This window comes from Panthera uncia, chromosome C2, assembly GCF_023721935.1.
Source record: "Panthera uncia isolate 11264 chromosome C2, Puncia_PCG_1.0, whole genome shotgun sequence".
Taxonomy (NCBI): Eukaryota; Metazoa; Chordata; class Mammalia; order Carnivora; family Felidae; genus Panthera; species Panthera uncia.
This window is the reverse complement of record NC_064810.1, coordinates 66,202,531-66,224,045: the sequence shown is the minus strand read 5'-3', so window position 1 is coordinate 66,224,045 and position 21,515 is coordinate 66,202,531. Positions and strand designations below refer to the sequence as shown.

At 36.1% G+C, this 21,515-nt stretch overlaps 2 protein-coding genes across 9 annotated transcripts in view; one reads left to right on the top strand and one right to left on the bottom strand.

Moving 5' to 3' along the window:
- EAF2 (ELL associated factor 2) overlaps positions 1-8,300 on the bottom strand; it is a 36,485-nt gene extending 28,185 nt beyond the window's left edge. Inside the window, exon 1 of the mRNA XM_049628264.1 lies at positions 8,105-8,300. Within this exon, the coding sequence (XP_049484221.1) occupies positions 8,105-8,213 (109 nt within the window). The 5' untranslated portion in view covers positions 8,214-8,300. The remainder of the gene's footprint in view (positions 1-8,104) is intronic.
- Positions 8,301-8,396: 96 nt separating this feature from the next.
- IQCB1 (IQ motif containing B1) overlaps positions 8,397-21,515 on the top strand; it is a 63,997-nt gene continuing 50,878 nt past the window's right edge. The window contains exons 1-6 of one of the 8 annotated variants that reach the window (XM_049628262.1): positions 8,397-8,479; positions 8,990-9,047; positions 13,483-13,592; positions 13,825-13,987; positions 15,981-16,110; positions 20,608-20,701. In XM_049628262.1, coding sequence (XP_049484219.1) covers positions 13,493-13,592; positions 13,825-13,987; positions 15,981-16,110; positions 20,608-20,701 — 487 coding nt within the window. In that variant the 5' untranslated portion in view covers positions 8,397-8,479; positions 8,990-9,047; positions 13,483-13,492. The other 7 variants (XM_049628259.1, XM_049628257.1, XM_049628255.1 and 4 more) reach the window with 7 other exon arrangements.

The window sequence follows — 21,515 nt, the reverse complement described above, 5'->3', positions numbered from 1 at the left end:
CCGGGTCATGATCTCATGGTTTGAGTTTGAGTCCTACATCTGGCTCTGTGCTGACAACGCAGAGACTGCTTTGGATTCTGTCCCCCTCTCTCTCTCTGCCCCTTCCCCACTCATGCTTCCCTCCCTCTCTCTCTCAAAAATAAATAAATAAATAAATAAACATTTAAAAAAGTGTGAGCATGTTTCAGAGTGATAAATCATTTTTTAATAGCCAGTAATTAAAATGGTTTAGGAGAGTCTTCATATTACAAATAAAATCCAAACCAGTTTGGAGATATCTATATCTATATCTATATCTATATCTATATATCTATATATATATCTAGATAGGTATATATCTATATACCTAGATATACCTATCTAGATAGGTATATACTTATCTAGATATATAGATATATATAGGTAGATATACCTATCTAGATATATAGATATATAGATATATAGAGATATAGATATAGATAGATATATATAACTCTGAGAAAAAAAGAAATAGCTGAACTCTACAACAGTATTCCTCAAACCATGTTCCCTCTGGATCCTGTTTAGACTGCAACCTAGACTAAGATGTTCCACTGCTAAAAACTACATAATGTCAGTGTTTTCACAATTTGCTAAAAACTTATATTAGTAGAATGCTTTCAATTTTCAGTCTTTTTCTCCCATAATTTTTCTTAAACCACCTTGGGTGCCTACTATCACTTGCCTGCTGTTCTAGCAGAATACAAAATTAATGAATACGTGGAAAATACACATTCATTGGAAAACTTAAGAAAAAGCAATCACTGAATTTAAAAGTGAGTTTTTTATGGATATATTTGCCACTAAAGGATACATAAATGTAATCAAATCTGCAACTTCAGAATACTTAAAATAGAATTTCATTTTGAGTTAAATCATAATTCAAATGATGTTATTAAAATATATTACCCAGAAGAAATTTAGGGTGCTCAGATATTTCACATGCTGAACAAGTTTAAAACCTCTAAGATATGAAAGCCATTTAAAAATAATTCATATCAATACATATTAAGGACTGATAATTCTGATACAGAATTCCTCCAGTTATATACATTTTTCCCAGGTTAACTCTTTATTAAAATATAGCATACATGCAAACTAGAATGTGAATCATAAGCTTGATGAATTTTCACAAAGTGGCACGAATGTAATCAGCAACCAGATCAAGAAATAGAACATTAGCCTCTGAGAGGCCTCTCCCAATTACCCCTACCCCAAGAGACTGATCTTTATATTAACAGGGAAGTACCCCCAAATGTCTAAATCCAAAGTACTGAACATTTATTAGAATTTAGAGAACTATAATAGGTAGGTCTTGTGAAAGGAGAATCTTCTAGTGCTCATCAAATGATCTGCTGTCTATAAACAAAAGCTGGCCGCTGCTTCTCAATGACAATTATAATGGCTAACATTTATAAGGAACACTTCCCGCCAGGCACCTTGTTAGCACTTCATATTTAATTCTTTAACAACTCTATGAAAAGAAATGAAATCCACTCTTATGTTCCTTAAGCACATATGAGTATAAACAATTCACACTAAGTATTCTTTATAGCATGGTTTACTCTTCATGTTGCTTTAATTCAGAACTGAAAACATGCAATAAGTATCTCTCAAATCTTGATGCCTATTTCCAGATTTTAAGAAACAGATTAAAAATACACAGACAATATGAAAAACATGAAAGAATTTGATTTACAATAGTAGTACCATTGAGGATAAAGATTAGACTGAAAATAAATTGGGAAGTTTGTTAGTAGCAGTAAGGTAATGACAAAGATAAAAAATAATTAAGGTGTTAAGTTTTAGATGCTTGAAAGAAGTTCTAGGGAAATAAGTATTAGTTAATATCAATTAATGAAAAGACAACAATACTAAAGAAAAAAAATCAGAACTGAGCTTGAGTATCATGGAAATAAAGAAAGTAGAAAGCAGAAGACAGAAATAGCCAAGAGAATAAACAAAGATACAAAACAAAAACAATAACAGCAATAACTTATGTGTTAATTACTTTATTTTAAATTTTTTCTTAATTACTTTTATCTCGTAGCCTTACGAACATTCTCTAAAGTTGTGAATACTCCTATGTTACAGATACAGCAAATGAGGGTAGAAGAAATCAAGTCCCTCACCCAAGATCATGCAGTTAATATTTGCTAAGGCCAGAATAAGGAACTATCAAATTTAGCTAGATGAAAAAGATAAGAGGTTGACCAACAATGAATATCAGTCTTATTGATATCAACATTAATGGAGAAAGAAAACAAGTTCAATTTGAGCTAGTAAATACCATTTGTTATCCTAAAGTGAGAACTTCATTTTATAAGGATGTATACATAATAAATGAAGTAACTTCCACTTAAAGTATTTTACTATAAGTAATTTATCATCATGGCCTATGGGATACCCACAGTAACAGACTTTGTTGGTTTTAAAATGTCCTCAACTTCCTAATTTTAACTATATTTAAGGTCTTGCTCATCAGTGTAAATACTCATATAAACATTCCTCAATCTTCATCACTCACATATAATCACTATGTCTTCTTCCATAATATCTTTCAGAACCATCTCCTATTCCATCTCCTATTCTTGCTGAAGTGAAACTAGTTTTCAATCAATAGAAAGCTACAGCTTGACCATCTGCTTTTCTGTTTTTGCTCTTAGAATGTGAATCCTATTTCAAAGTCCCCTCTTCCCTAAAGTAGTCACTATGTGGGGCCCTTTCTCTACTCTCCAAAATCTCAAGTTTTTTGGTCTTCTTCTATAGCATTTACCTACCACTCATCAAAACCTAACATAAACTTCTTGGTATTATTTACCTGTTTCTGTATATGCCCTACTGGACTGTAATTAAAAAAATTTTTTTTAATGTTTATTTATTTTTGAGAGAGAGAAAGTGCGAGTGGGGGAGGTGCAGAGAGAGGGAGACACAGAATCCAAAGCAGGCTCCAGGCTCTGAGCTGTCAGCACAGAGCCTGATGCGGGGCTCGAACTCACAGACTGGACTGTGAGATCATGACCTGAGCCAAAGTCAGACGCTTAACCGACTGAGCCACCCAGGCACCCCAGAACTGTAATTTTTTAAAACATAATGCTTCATACTTTAATTCCTCCTGAGTTATGGCTCCTAGCATAGTGCCTTTAATATAATGGGCACATATGAGATCTTTGTAATTGACCCTGGTTCATATGTTTATCCCTCTCTGAACCAACTCCAAACTTATTTTTAAGTATAAACTTATTTCAGCTAAATTATGTGCAAAAGACTTGTTTTCTAATTGTCTCCTAAGGATCAGATAAATCTGTATTTCAAGACTCTCATTTCTTTAAGGTAGATACTGCCATATTTGTTTTGCACTTTTCACTAGCACATTTCTGTTCTCATAGAGGGCACTCATTACTTAATATTTGACAATAAAGGAATCTCTACGATAAATAGTTAACAGAAATGACATCCTAGAGTAAAGCCAGGGTCTTTTGATGTCCCATATTTTTCTGACAGTGACACAGAGGACAATATTGGGAGACCTGTCGCTTAACTACAGTTAAATAATGCTTTAGAGGAGAAGCCAGAAAGGTAATTCAAGGCAGTGAAGCAGATCAGTGGGGAACCACAGTGACCTAGAGAATGAATAAGCCCAATCTCAAGAAGACAACCACAACTTGGATCCAGCCAACTCCTGTCAAGAGGAATATGGGTTTGGTGAGGCCAGGTTATCTTCTGACTTTTTAAAGAGAAGCTGGTAATCCAGATTTCTGTATAAAAGATCTTGATTTTTACATATTTACAACTAGTTTATGCTAAAACAATAACTTTGTGGGTCAAACAAAGCATCTCTAAAGTCAAACTCAGCCAACAGGTTGTTAATCTATAACCTCTGTTTTAGTGTTTAAAACTGATTATTTTTCTTTGTAACATATCATCACTTTAAATCTTCACAACAATTCTTTGAATTGATTATTCTCACCCACATTTTACTAATGGGAAACTCTGCTAAAGTAATGAAGCCAGTTAAAAATCAAATCAGGAACTCAAGCCACAAACTCTATCCACTCATATAGCCTCTTTGCCTTATTATATATCCACAGTTCTTTTTTTTTTTAATTTTTTTTAACGTTTATTTATTTTTGAGACAGAGACAGAGCATGAATGGGGAGGGTCAGAGAGAGGAGACACAGAATCCGAAGCAGGCTCCAGGCTCCGTGCTGTCAGCACAAAGCGCGACACGGGGCTCGAACCCACAGACCGCGGAATCATGACCCGAGCCGAAGCCGGATGCTCAACCGACTGAGCCACATATGTGTCCAGAGTTCTTAACTTTTGTGTGTGTTGGCAGGGGAGCGGGGGTTGTTAGGAGAGAAGGAACAGTCATAAGTCCCTATGGGAATCTGATGAAAATTATAGACCAGCCATAAATCCTCTCTACAGAAAAAATGCATATATGAACATACATATCAAATACTGTATAATTTCAAGAGATTCACAAGTCTCTGAAGCCTTTCTATAGATGTCTATAATATGAGACAACTATAAGAGATAGTAATATACCCAAAATATCTATAGCTTTATTCAATGATAAGCATGAACTCATAGTCAATAAATCTATCAAAACTATTCTGAACCTATTTACATTTCTAATTATTTTACTGCTAGAATTAATAAGTTCTACTTTTTATTACTTGTTATATTAATTAGTATTGCCTTTTATTTACTTTCAAACAAGTTTTTTTTTAAGAATACAACTTTTGAGTTTCAATGGATTAAGTATAGTTCTAGAATTACAGAATTTGTTAAGTAATCTCATGTTTTCTATATGTTTCCAAATATCAAATGTATTTTCTAGGTTGCTATGATTCCAGACTACATAGTTTATTTCTTTCAGTTCTCCTTGGTTTGGAAACCTCACCACCAATTTTACCATTTATTTATTCACTGTGGATATCCTTCTTCTATGTTATTTTTTTCAGGTTTACAGTACAATTACTTGTATTACATATAGAGGAGAGAAACATTTCCTACTCTGTATTAATACTTTTTCAATCAATGTTGATCACTTTTCTGATTATTTTGGCTGTAGTGTCACATAATGTCAATATCTTCAAAAAAGAATCACAATTACTATCATAAATTTACTTCCTATTATTTGAACTAATTCAACTAACTTGAAAACCCATATCCTTTCCAATATACCACATTTATCAGAAAAAATTAATTGTAAATATAATTTTAATCCAATTTCTCATTAATGTACTTTCTAATGTTTGCTCACACCAAAGCTTAACAACCACTTTTGTGGGAGTGGCTCTACATGAAGGCTCAATCTTCCTCACTGACCATGAGTTCATCAATTACTGTCAAGCAAAAAGTGGTATCATTTACAAACTTAGGAATTTCAATGTTTATTACCTTATCTAGATAGAAATTGTAAAATTAGCACTAGCCCAAATTCAAAATTTATTCTAGTGGGTCCTGTTACTCAAACTCTTCCACCCAGTGAAGTATCTGCTGCTAAACATTGAGCTTATCACTTACAGAACATCCCATGTCTTCCCTACCACATGCCAGACTATCTTTGCGTTAGGTTTTATTGCCAAGCCTTGATAAATGCTTTTTGAAACTCTAAGTAAATGACATTCATTGGCACTCCTCATACACACATGAATATACCCCTTCAAGGATAATGGTAACTATTATTTATTCTCTATGCACCAAAGACTGTGCCAGGTTGTTTATGCAATCTTATTTAATCCTTACCATTTATATATTAGAAAATGAAGGCTAAAAGTTTAGAGAATGTTCCAAAAGGTACATTACTTATTTGGTAGTGGGGGCCAGAATTCGCAACCTGTTTTGTTAAAAATATTAGGCAGGCATAATTACCCCTGTACATAAACGTAGAATATTACTTTCTCCCAGATTACACTGACTTGAGTGTTTGTTATAAATTAGGTCCACTTGCCCTGTATAAAAGTAAGATTTCTTGTTCTATAGTTTCCATCCCTTACTCTGAGTCATTAAGAGTGAGGATCATAAGGTAGATGAAACTGTCCTCAAGGATAATGATTGGTTTTATTCAAATAAATCTAGAAAGATTCTGCCTGCTTCAACAAGAAAAAAACTAAGGCCAAAAACTTTTCTAATATCTTCCACAGCACTAAGCGTGTATTCAAATATCTGGGTTTATTGTGATGGTTATTCCTATGGTTGTTTTGTCTTTTTTTTTTTTTTTTTCATTCTTATAGCCAGATCAACTGATTCTCTGACTCGAAAGGCACAATTCCAGCATGGTGAGAACTTTTATAAATGAAAAGCTTTGAAGCACCTGCAGAGAGCCTTTCAAAAGCTGTATTTTATCCTCTTTGTGATTCATGCCCTTAGAAGAGTATATCCAAATTATGCAAAAATTTATTCTTAAGCAAATCTTTATAATCTTAAACCTTATGATTTGAAAAATCACTAAAAGGCTACTTTAAACCTGAGAAAGAAGAGGAGAGAGGAGGTACTATTTGCAAGAAAGGCATGGAGAAACCAGGTTATCAGCTTTATCACACTTTTGGAAAATGGAAGTGAAGGAGAGAAACTGCATAGCTAGCACTAGCTGTCTCACTGTGGGTAACCTTGGACGACAGAGAACCGCAAAGCAGAAAAAACAAAGGACACTGTTGAAGATCTGTTGACAAATATTTCCCCTGTTTATTCTACCAACTGGATGTTAATTTTGCTTAACAAAACACTTTCATAAAATGTAAATATATTCTTGGAGAGTTAAACCCATTGATCTTTATACCTTTACCCTGGGTTACTTTAGTTAGATCATCTACAACTTAACCAAACTTCTGGAGAACGTTGAGGGTTTTTTTTTTTTTTTTTTAATGTTTATTTTTGAGAGAGAGAGAGTGCAAGCAGGGGAAGGATGGAGAGAAAGAGGGACAGAGGATCCAAAGCTGGCTCTGTGCTGACAGCAGCAACCCTGAGAGATGGGGTTGAAATCATGAACCCAGAGATGATGACCTGAGCCGAAGTCCAACGCTCAACCGAGTCACCAAGGTGTCTCAAGAAAGTTGAGTTTTAATGGGGTGTTTTGATTGAAACATGGAAAATCTCAGAGCAAAAACCATGAAGATCTCTGGACAGTCTAAGAACACGATGAGTGAGAAAGGTGGAATGATGACACACTAAAGAAGAACAGGACAGGGGAAAGGAAGTGAAAAAATAGCTACTTTACAATTTTGCCACAGAAAAATAAGAGGTTATGATTCAAAGATCTCAAAGTTTCCTTTCCGCTCTATAATTCTGAGGGTTATTATGCAAAGAATGAAATGTTTTACATACCAAATTATAATATGCTATATTTTCCTTCCTGGAATCTATACCATCCAACTATTAAAGCAAAAGAGATCCTTTTTCTACCTGAACATTACAGAGTGTAATTTACCAGAACTACTTCCAGAGGACAACCAAAAGGAAATCAAAAGGAGAGATCATAGGGAAGTAAATACCTTTCTAAAAAAGAAATGCATAACACACCCTCCAAGACTTTGATAATCAGTATTTGATAGGTGAACGAAATCAGGGGTCCAAAAGAGCTACAGATTACTGGAATGGTTTAGAATACCTACCCAGGAACACACTAAACAAGAACTCTCATCAGTCAGCGACAGAAAAAGTGAAGAAGGGAAGGAATATTTCCCTACCAGCCTCAAGGTACTACCTTCACCCTGCATAATTGTTCGGCCCTTTGCATCCTTCCATCTGTCACCTAACTACCTTCCTATCACCTCTGCATTATACACCAGTCACGTCGTCTCCACAGTCACCCCTGCGGATCTCCTCCACAAAGTTTCCCTTTCTGCTTGTTGGTCTCACTTGAATCTCTCTGCCCAGGGTTTACAACCGACACCTGCTCAACTCTGGCTTCTTCCACGAAACCCCTAGGACTCCAGGCAGGACAGCGGTTAGCTCCGGTCACCCCATTCTCCAGCAGAGTAAGGAGGTTTGTGGGATCACAATTCCGAGAAGTTTAATGTCTCCACGTCCCCATCCCCAGAGGTCCCCCTTTCTCCCGGGGATCGTCCTCACTCACAGCGTACAGTGTGGAAGGCGCAGCGCGGCTTCTTCTCGAAACTCTCGCCTAACTTGAGAACCCGCTCGCGATGATCGACGCGCGAGGGTCCCGCAGCTCCATTCATCATTATCCCCTGGCTCTGACTTTACCTCCGCCACCTGCGCTCACTGTCATCTGCCACCTCATCCTGAAGCAGCTGCACTTGCTGAGGCCGGGGCAGCCACCAGACTCCGCCCCGCGCCCGACGCGCTCGGCCCCCCAGAAGCCTCTCGCGTGCTGATTGGCTGCGTGGAGAAGGGCGCCCCGCCCCCTAGCTCCGAGGATACTGGTCCCGCCTCCAGACCCCTTCCCGCGTTGCGACGCAAGCCGCCTGGGAAAGGCCGCGCAGCTGAGGTGCGTGGTGGGAGGTGGGTCCTTCGGAGGAAGAACGCGAAGACAGGGTGAGGTAACCTGCCTGAGGTGGCGACTGGGGAGAGTGAGAGTCCCGGGTGCTGGGAGGCCTGGTGGGGTTCTGGGCCAAGTATCCCGGTGCTTAGGAGTTCCTAACGGGAGTATCTGTGCCTTTTCTGTGGAGATGTCTAGTGGAAACTGAGGCCCGGGGAGGGGCGGAAGCGGGGCACAAGGCCTGGTGTTTTGCCCCAAGGCCTGGTAGCGCGGAAGCTGGGTCTAGAATCCGGAATGAAGGAGCCTGCGACCTCAGACCTTGAACTTGCCTGGAGGCGACGCCGTTACCTGGGCAATCAACTCCTGATTTCTGTTCCAGAGGAAGTTCTCGGGAGTATTAGGATCGAGAAGGGATGAAGAGGATGGGGGGAAAAGATTACAAGTTAGAAATCACGGTGTTTAGGATCAGTTGCAACGAGATTGCATTCGGTAGCCTTCTTTTATTTACTTCCTTCACAGTGATCTTTGGAGGCAGTAAACGGCACGACCAGGAAGACGAAATTCCCAAAAGATCAAGGTCAGAGTTCGTGCTGTGCAACAGGGTAATAGCATTAATAATTCAAAAATACTTGTTTTTTTTTTGTTGTTTTTTTTTTTGTCCTGTCAAAAGTTCATGAGTTTAATGGTAAAGATGAGGGAAGTGTTATATTAGAAGAGAAGCACCCAAGAGAGAGTTTACAGATGGTTGCCATAACGGGTGGTTGTTTTTCAGGGTAAGTATGTAATCAAACTCTACCCCGTTGCTTAACCTATACCGTAGCCAAATTTGTCAATTTATTGTTCTAGGCAAGTAGGTGAATGTGTTTCCCTAAACCTATCTGCTTGTGTAAATTCTTTTATAAAGTGTATTCAGACTGTTTGGTGTGGTAATTAAGTGCTTCAGGTTCTGGAGCCAGAATTTTTGGGTTTGAACCCTAGCTTCATACTTTACAGTGTGACTTCATGCAAACTAAAGTATACTCATCGTTAAAATTAGGGGTGGGGGGAATGATACTGCTTATTCCTTAGAGTTGTTAAGAGGGTTAAATGAATTAATACATGAATGGATTTAAAACAATTCACAGCACATAAAGCTCTCCAAATGGTTATCGTTATTGAAGTATAACTCTATTATCTGGCAACATTTTAGAAACATCCTTGGTTTCTGCTTTCTTTTCTAAATCTTGAATTATTCTAGAAAGTAGGAATTTTGTTTACTGGTAAGAAAACTGGTTCAGAGAAGCCCAGTCCTCTGACTCTCTGGTCTGTTTTCTTATCATCTGTGTCATCTATTTGGCACTTAAAATATTTTATATAATTATTTTACATATACGTATATGTGTGTGTGTACTTTTCTTTCCCAGCCGACACATGAACAGGGACTCTGTCCTGTATAAAATGTTTGTGATCTATGTATCTAACATAGTGCTCTACACACGTTTGGTGATGATGATGTTTCAGTGATCTTTTATTATGTTAGCCAGAGTGCAACAACAGTGCTTTAAGCCTATTTTACATGAAAAAGATTCCAATTAGAAATCTGAGGTTTCCATAATCCTAATAAAGAGAAAAGCAGAGTCAAGAAATTGACTTTTGGAGTGCCCAAAGTTTGTGCATTCATTCATTCTTTCAACATATGTTTATTAAGTACTTACCAGGTATGGGCAAAGGCACTAGTCTAGTCTCTGGGAATATGGCAGTGAACAAGAGAGATAAGAAGGCAGCCACCAAGGATGGTCTGAGCTTTGCTGTCATGAAACTTACCTTCTAGTGTGAATTTTCACCAAACGTATTAAAATGAACCAGGTTGTACGAGTCCAGGAATAAAGAAAAAACCAAAAAAACCTAACCAAACAGGTTAATGAACTAAATAGAGTTGGAAAATACCCCAAGTGACATTTCACATTGCTTTGTTTAGGTCTACTGATGACATATTACCTCAGGAATTTATAACAGCTGTATGCATTTGTTCTTTTCCACAAATCTATATCCTCATCTAACTTAAAAAATATTGTTATATTTCTGTCTTACACCATTCACAAATAACTTAAATGTGTATTGAATATATAAAGATATAAGTAAATGAAGATCTAACTAAAACAAACCCATAAACGCACCAGAAAAAAGTTGAGACTATATTTTATTTATTTATTTATTTTTAAATTTTTATTTAATTTATTTTTTTAATTTGCATCCAAGTTAGCATATAGTGCAACAATGATTTCAGGAGTAGATTCCTTAATGCCCCTTACCCATTTAGCCCGTCTCCCCTCCCACAACCCCTCCAGTAACCCTCTATTCTCCATATTTAAGAGTCTAAGAGACTGTATTTCAACTCTTAGGGTTAAGGAGGACCCTTCTAAGAATGATACCAAAATAGAAGTCATAGAGGAAAAGATTGTTATATTCGACTACGTGAAAATTGTGAAACTGTGGTGAAGACACCATAATGAAACTTAAAAAAAACAAATGACATAAATTGTTTACACCTAGTATAAAAGGTAAAGGTTCATATCCATATATGAAAAGCTGAAAGCTTCTACAAAAGAATAATCCAGTAGGAAAATTGTTGAAGGATATGAATAGAAAATATATTAAAGAAGAAATAACCAGTGAACATGAAATGTGCCTAACTTGTCTAATAATCAAAGCAATACAAATTAAAGATGATATCATTTTCCATCTAGTAGATTGGTAGAAATGTATAAGATAGCAGTATGTATCAGTCAGGGCATAGTAAAAAGAACACCGTCATATGTTGTTAGAGGAAGTATAATTTGAAACACATATTTCAAAGGTACCATCTAATCAAAATTTAAAAAATTTATATCCTGCCACCCAGCCATCTGACTTCAAGGGAAATTCATCCTGCAAGATACTAGCATGAGTGCATAAAGATGTGTACATTCATAGTCATTGCAGCATTGCTGGTAATAGCATACTCTGAATGACCTCCAGTAGAGGGAATGGTTTAAATATATTTTGATGCACTCTTACAAAGGAAGATAGCATAATGCAACCATTGGAAAGAGTGAGATAACTGTATCCACTCTCTTGGGAAGTAGCATGACTACTGTGTGACAGGAGTGACACCAGGAGTTGTGCTGGACTTTCTTTGAAATATTTTCAGAAAATTTATGTTTTAATGATTTATATTTTACCTAAAAAGGATGACATTTCGATGCTTATTTTATGGCCAACTCCTCAATATAAAGGGCAGTTTTGGTGCCAATTTTGAAGAATAATACCTAAAAATAAGTGAGTTAAAAGTATGTCATTTGTGTTTTTTATTATTTTACATGGAAGGGAATATAATGAACATTGTATCTAAAACCACAGACTTTGGAGTCAGACTGATCTGGATTTGAATACGGACTCCACCAGATGCTGGTGGAACCATGATAGGTTCTTTCAAAGTTTATTTTTCATATCTGTAAAATGAGATGATTACAGCCTCTACCTCATAGTCTTGTGAGAAGTAAGATAATGTGTGCAAAAGCACTTAGTACAGTGCTTAGTTCATAGTAAAATACTTAATATATGTTGGCTTTTATTGTAAGTAAAGATTGTACTTTTTGTTAAATAATGATACCGTTGAGCTTTGAGTGTGGTAAACAGCAAATTGAATTGGGATGTGTCTTATATTTAATTTTAAGGTAATTGATTTTATGGTGATGAAAAAGAATGAAATCTTGCCATTTGTAACAACTTGGTTGGAACTGGAGGGTATTATGCTAAGCAAAATAAGTCAGAGAAAGATAACACATGATTTTACTCATGTGTGGAATTTGAGAAACTTAACAAGATCTTAGGGGAAGGGAAGGAACAAGAAGAGACAGGGAGGCAAACCATAAGAGAACAAACTGAGGGTTGATGGGGGGGTGGGCAAAATGGGTGATGGACATTAAGGAGGGCACTTGTTGGGATGAGCACTGAGTGTTGTATGTAAGTTATGAATCACAGGATTCTACTCCTGAAGCCAAGACTACACTAATATGAGAATAATAATAATAATAACAAAGATAATTTGATTTACTATGCTATTTATTAATAAGCTTTTGTTATCTTATAATTACGTCCCATTTCTGAGTTGTGTGTTGAGGATCCCCAAGACCAACCCAAGGTTCAGTGATTCACTGGGAGGGCTGACACCTCTTAGGATATAGTCGTATTTGTGGCTGTGATTTACAGTGAAGGGATACAAAGCAAAATCAGCAAAGAGAAAAGGCAAATGGGGCAAAATCCAGAGGAAAACCGGTGCAAATTTCCAAAAGTCTTCTCCCAGTAGTTTTGTATAGGACACACTTAATTCTTCCTATAATGAACTGTCACATTTTGAAGTGTTGTCTACCAGGGAAGCTCACTAGATACTCAGTGATAAGGGTCTTTATTGGAGGTGGTCATATAGGCATCGTCTACTACCAAGTACCAGAATTCCAAGCTTTTGGAATGAGCAGGCATTCTGCATAAATCACATTGTTTTCACAAATACTTTAGGTACAGTGAGCCACTCTTGTTAGGGAATGGTGGAAACCCTTCTGAAATCCAAGTTCACCAGCCAGGGGCCAGTCTTGGCATCAGGCAAGGGCCAACTTTGTCTCAAGCTATGTTAGCTCTTTTCTGCACATTCAGTGTCTCTTTTATGATCAAAGAAATTAATTTCTATCCCAGGATTATTGTGCAAATTAGAGAGAGTGAATGTGGAGTATCTAGCACTGTTCCTGACTCCTAGTGCGCGATAAATAATACCTGCTGTAGCTGTCATAGTAAGTTATAGGAGTCTCTAGCTCTTTATAGGTATTCCAATTAGAAACATTAGAATCTCCTGTAAGGAAGAAATTGAAAAATCTATCCTTCACTTCTCAAAGCAAACAAAACAAATTTTATATTGAAACTATTTTTCAAACATTATTTAGGGAGCAAATGTTTTAGGGCTGTTTGACCTTTATCTTTCTGATTCTGTTAAAATATAGGCAATAAGAAATGAAACCAACAGGTACAGACCCAAGGATCTTATCTCTAGCTGCCGAAGTTGCAAACAGTCCTGAGCAGAATGTCCCTATTATACTGTTGAAGTTAAAAGGTAAGAAAATCTTTTTGTGATTAGCTAACACTATTTAAGGAACAAAACAATTCCATCATGGGTATAGTTTTAGCATTTGTTTCTGATTTGCTCAGAAAAATCTTAACATTGTGATAAGAAAGTGCTATGTTTCCTTTTTAAAGTAAGTTTAGTTATTATTCAAACTATAAAAATACAAAAGTCTTGGATTTATTGAGCAGAAATAAGTATATCTTCTTTCCTTTTGCCTTAGAAATAATAAACAACACACCTTTAGGAAGCTCAGAGTTGAAGAAAATAAAACAAGATATATATTGTTATGACCTCATTCAGTATTGCCTTTTGGTCCTCAGTCAAGATTGTTCTCGAATCCAGGGTGGTTGGACTACAATTTCCCAGCTTACACAGATATTAAGGTAAAATGAAGCAATGAGTCCTCCTGTTCTTGAGGGATATAGTAGTAGATTCTCATTTTCAACATTTGCTTCTCTTTATTCATCTGCTTAACAAGAACTGGCAACCTTCTGTGGTAGGTTATGGTTGTACTTTTCCTCCTTTATACCATATATTACTCTTTGTAACTGTATTTGTGAATATTTCACTATCTAAAATTTTGCTACATAAGTCCTGTGAAGATGGTGATCACGTCTTTTGCTCACCACTGAGTCCCAAGTACTTAACAGACTCTTTATTCACTAAGGAATATATGAAGAAATGAAGATTTTTAAGGCACTGGCTCTATACTGGAAAAACTTACAGTAGACATGGGATGACAGTCATGTGACTTTATCATACAAGGCTAAATGAAATAGGTGCTAAGATGAAAGATGTAAGCAAAGTACTATAGGAGAACAGATACAAAAGCTAGTCATTTTATGTTGTATTGATTTAGCTATCTCAATTGTATATTTCATTAGGTAACCAAAATCCTGTCCATAAAATTTAGAAGATCAAAATCTTTTATTTTTAAAGGAGATAATAAAATAAACCAGTTGTTCTCAGTGCCTAAGCCACTTTCTAATTAAGTAACTAAACACCTGTATTACTAGTTGGAATCTTACCTTTCAAAACTGCTCATTCCTAATTTGTTACTACATAAAGGCTGGATTCAACATGTATAGTTAGAAAAAACTATTAACAGATACACATATCTTGGTGGAATCCAAGTCTTAAGAAATCCCCACGTATGGGGTGCCTGGGTGGCTCAATCGGTTGAGCGTTGAGCTTCAGCTCAGGTCATGATCTCAGTTTGTGGGTTTGAGCCCCACATCGGGCTCTGTGCTGACAGCTTAGAGCCTGGAGCCTGCTTCGAATTCTGTGTCTTCCTCTCTGTCTGCTCCTCCCCCGCTCATGCTCTGTCTCTCTCCTTCAAAAATAAATAAAAACATTAAAAAAAAATCCCCATGTTTGTGCATATACAAAAAACATAATTTTTTAAATTAATGTCCACAATCAAAGTAGGTACTCTTAAATAATTTTTAGGAACGAAAGTAAAAAGAGAAACTGATACATGTGAATGTTTGTCCATAAATTTTAGGATTGATGTGCAAAAACAAAAGTACATTGAGTGTCAACCAGCTAAATTTTAGCATACTCATATGTAGTCACTATTGCTTATCAGTGTCATCTTCACATGTTGAAAAGCCTCTAACAGCAGTGTTTACTCATTAGAGATCAGTCTTGGGTTGGGGACTCTTGTTAGTATTAGTCTACACCAATACTTTTTATTATCAAGAGCTTTGAATATACCCATTTCATATCTAGGGAGTGACTTTTATGTGAAGTTTCAAGAGGACTCATTTCTCTAAATGACTTTATCTACTTTAACATAAATTGTAAAGTGTCCCTAATAAAGCAAGGTTTTTGTGGTTTACTCTTCTGATATAAGGAATGTGTAGTCAGATATTTTGCAGTTTAAGAAAATAGATCTATTGGAGAGTAGAATTGGTATTAGAGTATTTGATTTCTTCATCTGTCCCTTGTAGACTAATCCTACCCTGGGTATTTTTCAGCTATCAGATGTCTCAAAGGTATCAACACAAATGTTTTTCATGAATTAGACTCCCAAGGTATTGTATTGCTTTTAGAGTGTTTATAGCTCATTCACTGAAAACTTGCCTTGTTTCTCTTTATTGTGAATCAGGTGTATTTTGTTTCCCAAAAAGCTGACAAGTAGGTTTTTAGGACATATGAGTCCTAGCTCTCAGTACAGACAAAGTTCACACCACTGGACTTACTTCTCCAGAAAGTTGTAATGCTAATTTTCCAGCAAAAGTTCTTTATTGGCTTGACAACAAAAGAGATAACTAAAAATTCTCATTAAGGCACAGTGTTGTCTATAGAAGCTCTAGCATTCAACTCAAATTTATAATTAACACAAACAGTCACAGACTTGTGCTCTTATTTTAGTCATTGCTGTGTGGGCTTGGAGCCAGGAGAAGATGCAGAGGAATTTTACAATGAATTGCTTCCATCAGCTGCAGAAAATTTTCTGGTTTTGGGGAGGCGATTGCAAACATGTTTCATCAATGCCGCTAAGGTATATGTGTTTATTCAGGATTTTAATAGCCAAAATTCTTGAGAAGATGTTCCACATTATTTTTCACATGTGCAGTATTTGGCTGAAAGTACAATTAGAATAGTGGATCCAAACATTTTTGAAATTATAACCAAAAAAGCCTCTATGTGTGAAATTTTAAAGTGCTGGCTGAAGTATACCATATGACTTTTTGAAGAATCTGCTTTGCTTCTCAACTTTGAGCAGCACCCATAGACATTTATTTCCATAGCATCTTTCTAAAATACACCTACTTAACAGTAGAGGAAAGTATTGTTCTGTGGCCCAGTACTTTTCTAATAGCTTCTGTGGCACAGAACAATAAAGGTGAACTTTCTGTTTGATCTTTCAGATCTTCTGTAGTCAAAATATTTCAACTCAAACATAGGGCTTACTAAGTCCAGCAAGTATTTCTTGGGTGGATTGTGCTAAATGCTGTATGTACTATTTTTTTTTTAACCCACAGATTACTTAGAAATATGTTGCTTAATATCCAAATATTTGAGAATTTTCTGTTTTTAAAGTTTTTATTCAAATTCCAGTTAGTTAACATGCAGTGTAATATTAGTTTCAAGTGTACAGTTTAGTGAGTCAACTTTCCATATAACACCTGGTGCTCATCACAAGTGCACTCCTTAATCCCCATCACCTATTTAACCCATCCTCCCACCCACCTCCCCTCTGGTAACCATCAGTTTGTTCTCTATAGTTGAGTCTTTCTTGGTTTGCCCCTCTCTTTCCCTCCATGATTGTTTTATTTTTAAATTCCACATATGAGTGAATTTTCTTGATATTTTATTGTTACTAATTTCTACTTTAATTCTATTGTGGTCAGATAACATACTCTGTATCATTTCAATCCTTTGAAATTTTTTCAGACTTGTTTTATGGCACTTTTATCTTGGTGAATGTTTCATTACAAGCAGTCCTTGCTTTGCATAGTGCTATCTTGATTGAAACTCATGCATATCAGAAACATGTAAAGATTTTGATATGGCACAAGTTTCATTTAACATGGTACCATGCAAAAAGTAAGGACTGCCTGTATACTTGAATGTGTACACAGCTGAAACTTCTTTATTTTGTAATATTTCTTGGCTATATGTACATTTGGCCCACTGCTATATTAAATTTTGAACAGATTAACAACTTTTGGGAGTTATGAAGAAAAATAACTGGGTCATCATGGGATATTAAATTTCATTTGAGGTGCTTTAAGTATAAAGAATAGACATAGTCTTATACTTAACACCTAGGCTAATAAAGTCGGCAAGATATTTAGATATTTCTTTAGGAAACATAAGACAGCTCTATTTTTAATTTAAAAAACAACAAATTAAAAAATTATGAATGAAATTGAATGAGACATACAATATGGATGAGATAGTAGTTTGAGTATAAGGGGCACCTTGGTGGTTCAGTTGGTTAAGCATCCAACTTCGGCTCAGGTCATGATCTCGCAGTTTGTGAGTTCGAGCCCCATGTTGGGCTGTGTGCTCTCAGCTCAGAACCTGGATCTGGCTTTGAATTCTGTGTCTCCCTCTCTCTCTGCCCCTCTCCTGCCTATACTGTGTGTGTGTGTCTCTCAAAAATAAGTAAACATTAAAAAAATTTTGTTTTAAACTATTGTTGACAGAGAATTTAACTTAGTAGTAGAGTATATAGGCTTTCTATGTAATAATAGGTCACAAATTCTTCCAGCATCTCCATTGGCATTTTGAGGTTGGTAGCAATAAATAAATTTTATATATTTCTAGACTTAATTCAAGTCAGTTAAAGTAGCACAAACTATGGGAATTTGTGTTAGACTTGATTTCTTTTCCTGGCTGTGCCACAAATTAACTATGGGTTCTTGGGCAGATGACTTGATTTCACTGTACCTGTTTTCTCCTTTGTAAAATGATTTCTTTTTTCTTTTAAATTTTTTTTAACGTTTTATTTATTTTTGAGATAGGGAGAGACAGAGCATGAACAGGGGAGGGTCAGAGAGAGGGAGACACAGAATCTGAAACAGGCTCCAGGCTCTGAGCTGTCAGCACAGAGCCCGACGCGGGGCTTGAACTCACGGACCGCGAGATCATGACCTGAGCCAAAGTCGGCCGCTTAACCGACTGAGCCACCCAGGTGCCCCTTCTTTTAAATTTTTTTAAGGTTTGTTTATTTTTGAAGGAGAGACAGAGTGTGAGTGGGGGAGGAGCAGAAAGAGAGGGAGACACAGAACCTGAAACAGGCTCCAGGCTCTGAGCTGTCAGCACAGAGCCCGACGATGGGGAGGCTCGAACTCACAAACTGTGAGATCATGACCTGAGCTAAAGTCAGACCCTTAACTGACTGAGCCACCCAGGCGTCCCTGTAAAATAATTTCTATCTCATGAATAGCTCAGACCATTAAGACAGCTTTATGTTTTCTTGAGAGTATTTTTATTTAATATTAGGGCCAATAGTAATTACGGTCTTTTCATTTACGTAGTCCTTTAAAACTTTTCATAATACTTTCCTATTCTTTATTATGGTATTTGTATAGAAAGGAAAACTCCTTCAGTAATACATTAAAGGGGATAAACTACAGCAAAAGAGGGCCACTTTACCACAGAACAAAATGAAAATAGATAAAAAGGAGATTACAGGGGTGTCTGGGTGGCTCAGTCGGTTAAGCATCCAACTCTTAATTTTGGCTCAGGTCATGTTCCCAGGATGGTGGGATCGAGCCCCATGTCAGACTCTGTGCTGAGTGTGGAGCCTGCTTAAGATTCTCTCTCTCTCTTTCTTAAATAATAAAAAAAAAGATTACAAGAAAACTGAATTTATAAGTTTTATCTACCTAAGTGTTTCCCAATCAAAAAAATATTGGGGGCACCTGGGTGGTTCAGTCAGTTAAGCATCCAACTTTGGCTCATGTCACGGTTCACTGGTGAGTTTGAGATGTGCCTTGGGCTCTGCACTAACAATGTGAAGCCTGCTTGGATCCTCTGTCTCCCTCTCTCTGCCCCGCCCCTGCTCATGTGCTCACATGTGTGCTCTTTCTAAAAAATAAATAAACATTAAAAAAAAAAAAGCCAAACTCATTGTCTAAAGAACCAAACACATTAAAAAAAATTTTTTTTTAATTAGCTGACATATAGGTATTAGATCACATGGTGGGACATACACAGAATGATCTGGCCTAAACTGCAAACTGGTTAAAATATACACACGTACACATACATTTACATACTGCCATGAGAAAAATATCTACCCCAAAATTTTGAAGTGACTTAGGGTAAATTTTGTTAACCAGTCTCAGAAGCCATGAATTTATGGGTGGCATTATCTAATGGGTTTTTTAAGGAAAAAAGGAAGTCTAAGGGCTCTGCACTATTCTTTGAGATTGACAACAATGAAGATTACCACGCTCTTTCTGCTGTGTCTTTTGGTGAAACTGGCAAAGGCACTTTACTGGACTAAAGTATTTCTTGACCTAATGCGACATTTCTTTCTTTTTTAGATTTTGGTTTTTTTGATTGTTGTTGTATTTAAGTTAGCACATGTCTATTTAAGCACCTACCTAACCCTGTGCTAAAATAATAGGAAGAACATGCTTTTATTATTATAATAATCATTGCAATCATAATGCCTTTGCTGTTGTGATTGTTACTTTTGTGCTAGAGTACAAATGTTTAAGACCTGGGTAAAATTAGTGGCCTTTATACAACTTTCCACTGAAGTTACATGGCCAGTAAATGACAGAATTGTGAACAAAATCTGTTTCTTATTTGCTATTATGACATATATTCTAATATACTAATCACCCTATTTTCCAGAAAGGAAGAATCAGAAAAAATTGTCATTTATTTGTAGAATAAATACTGATTGAACACGTACTATGTTTGGAACTTTTTTAGACACTGAATGTCTAATGGAGAGCCAAGTAACTTGGTCTCTGCTCTCATGGAGTTATAGATTAGAAGCTGCAACTGAAATGTGCTAATAATAATGCTTTACATGCTGACATCTACATTTGCATATAACAGTGATTTTCAAACCTAACTGCATAATCAAATCAGCCACCTAACTTTGTAAAAATACAGATGTTCAGACTTTGACTTTGGAGATTCAAATTGTTTGGGTTAAAGCCTGTACATGGATATACTATATTTAATTTTAAAAAAAGCTCCACAGTGATTCTGATGCATAGCCAGTGTTGAGAAATCCTAATATATCAACTTGTAGTTCTTATACAGTTTATATATTGTCTCATTTGACCTCTGGGTAACAACCATTTCTCTAGTAAGTAGAGTAGGTAGGTATCGCCAGCCTGTAACACAAGTTTTATAAATTAAGAAACTAAAGGCTACAAGATCATAAATAACTAAGTAAGATCCAGCAACCAGGTTCTCTTGATTCCCCCCGAGAGAAGTTTCTCTTCTTTTTTTTTTTTTTTTTAAATAAAGCAATTACAGAAAAGTAAATTGGGTTTGTGTTTGTGTTATGTGTATTAAGGGGGAAGAAAAAGATGAATTACTACGCTTTTTCCAAATTGTGACTGATTCTCTCTTCTGGCTTTTGGGAGGCCATGTTCAACTCATCCAAAATGGTAAGAGAAAAGATTTTTAAGGTAACTGATAATCATTGTAAAGTACCTGCTAACAGCTTTTTTTTTTCAAAAATAAATATCTCATTAACTATACAGATAACCACAGTTAAATGGAACTACGTTGAAATAACCACACACACACAAAAATAAAAGCCCATCTGTACATTCCAGTTTTAAATAGTCAACATTGACGATGTGAATATTAAGGAGAAAATTGCTTAAATATTATTTAAATATAATTTTTTCTTAGCTCTTACTATTTAGCAAATCAAAGATAAGGATTAATGATAATTTTTAAATTTTTTTTAAAGTTTTATTTTTTAATTTACGTCCAAGTTAGTTAGCATATAGTGCAACAATGATTTCAGGAATAGATTCCTTAATGCCCCTTACCCATTTAGCCCATCCCCCCCACAACCCCTCCAATAACCCTCTGTTTGTTCTCCATATTTAAGAGTCTCTTATATTTTGTCTGCTTCTCTGTTTCTATATTATTTTTGCTTCTCTTCCCTTATGTTCCTCTGTTTTGTATCTTCAAGTCCTCAAATTAGTGAAGTTGTATGCTATTTATCTTTCTCTGACTAATTTTGCTTAGCACAATACCCTCTAGTTCCATCCACATAACTGCAAATGACAAGATTTCATTCTTTTTGATTGCCGAGTAATACTCAGCAAGTATACTTGTATATATATATATATACCACATCTTCTTTATCCATTCATCCATCAATGGACATCTGGGCTCTTTCCCTACTTTGGCTATTGTTGATAGAACTGCTGTAAACATTGGGGTGCACGTGCCCCTGCGAAACAG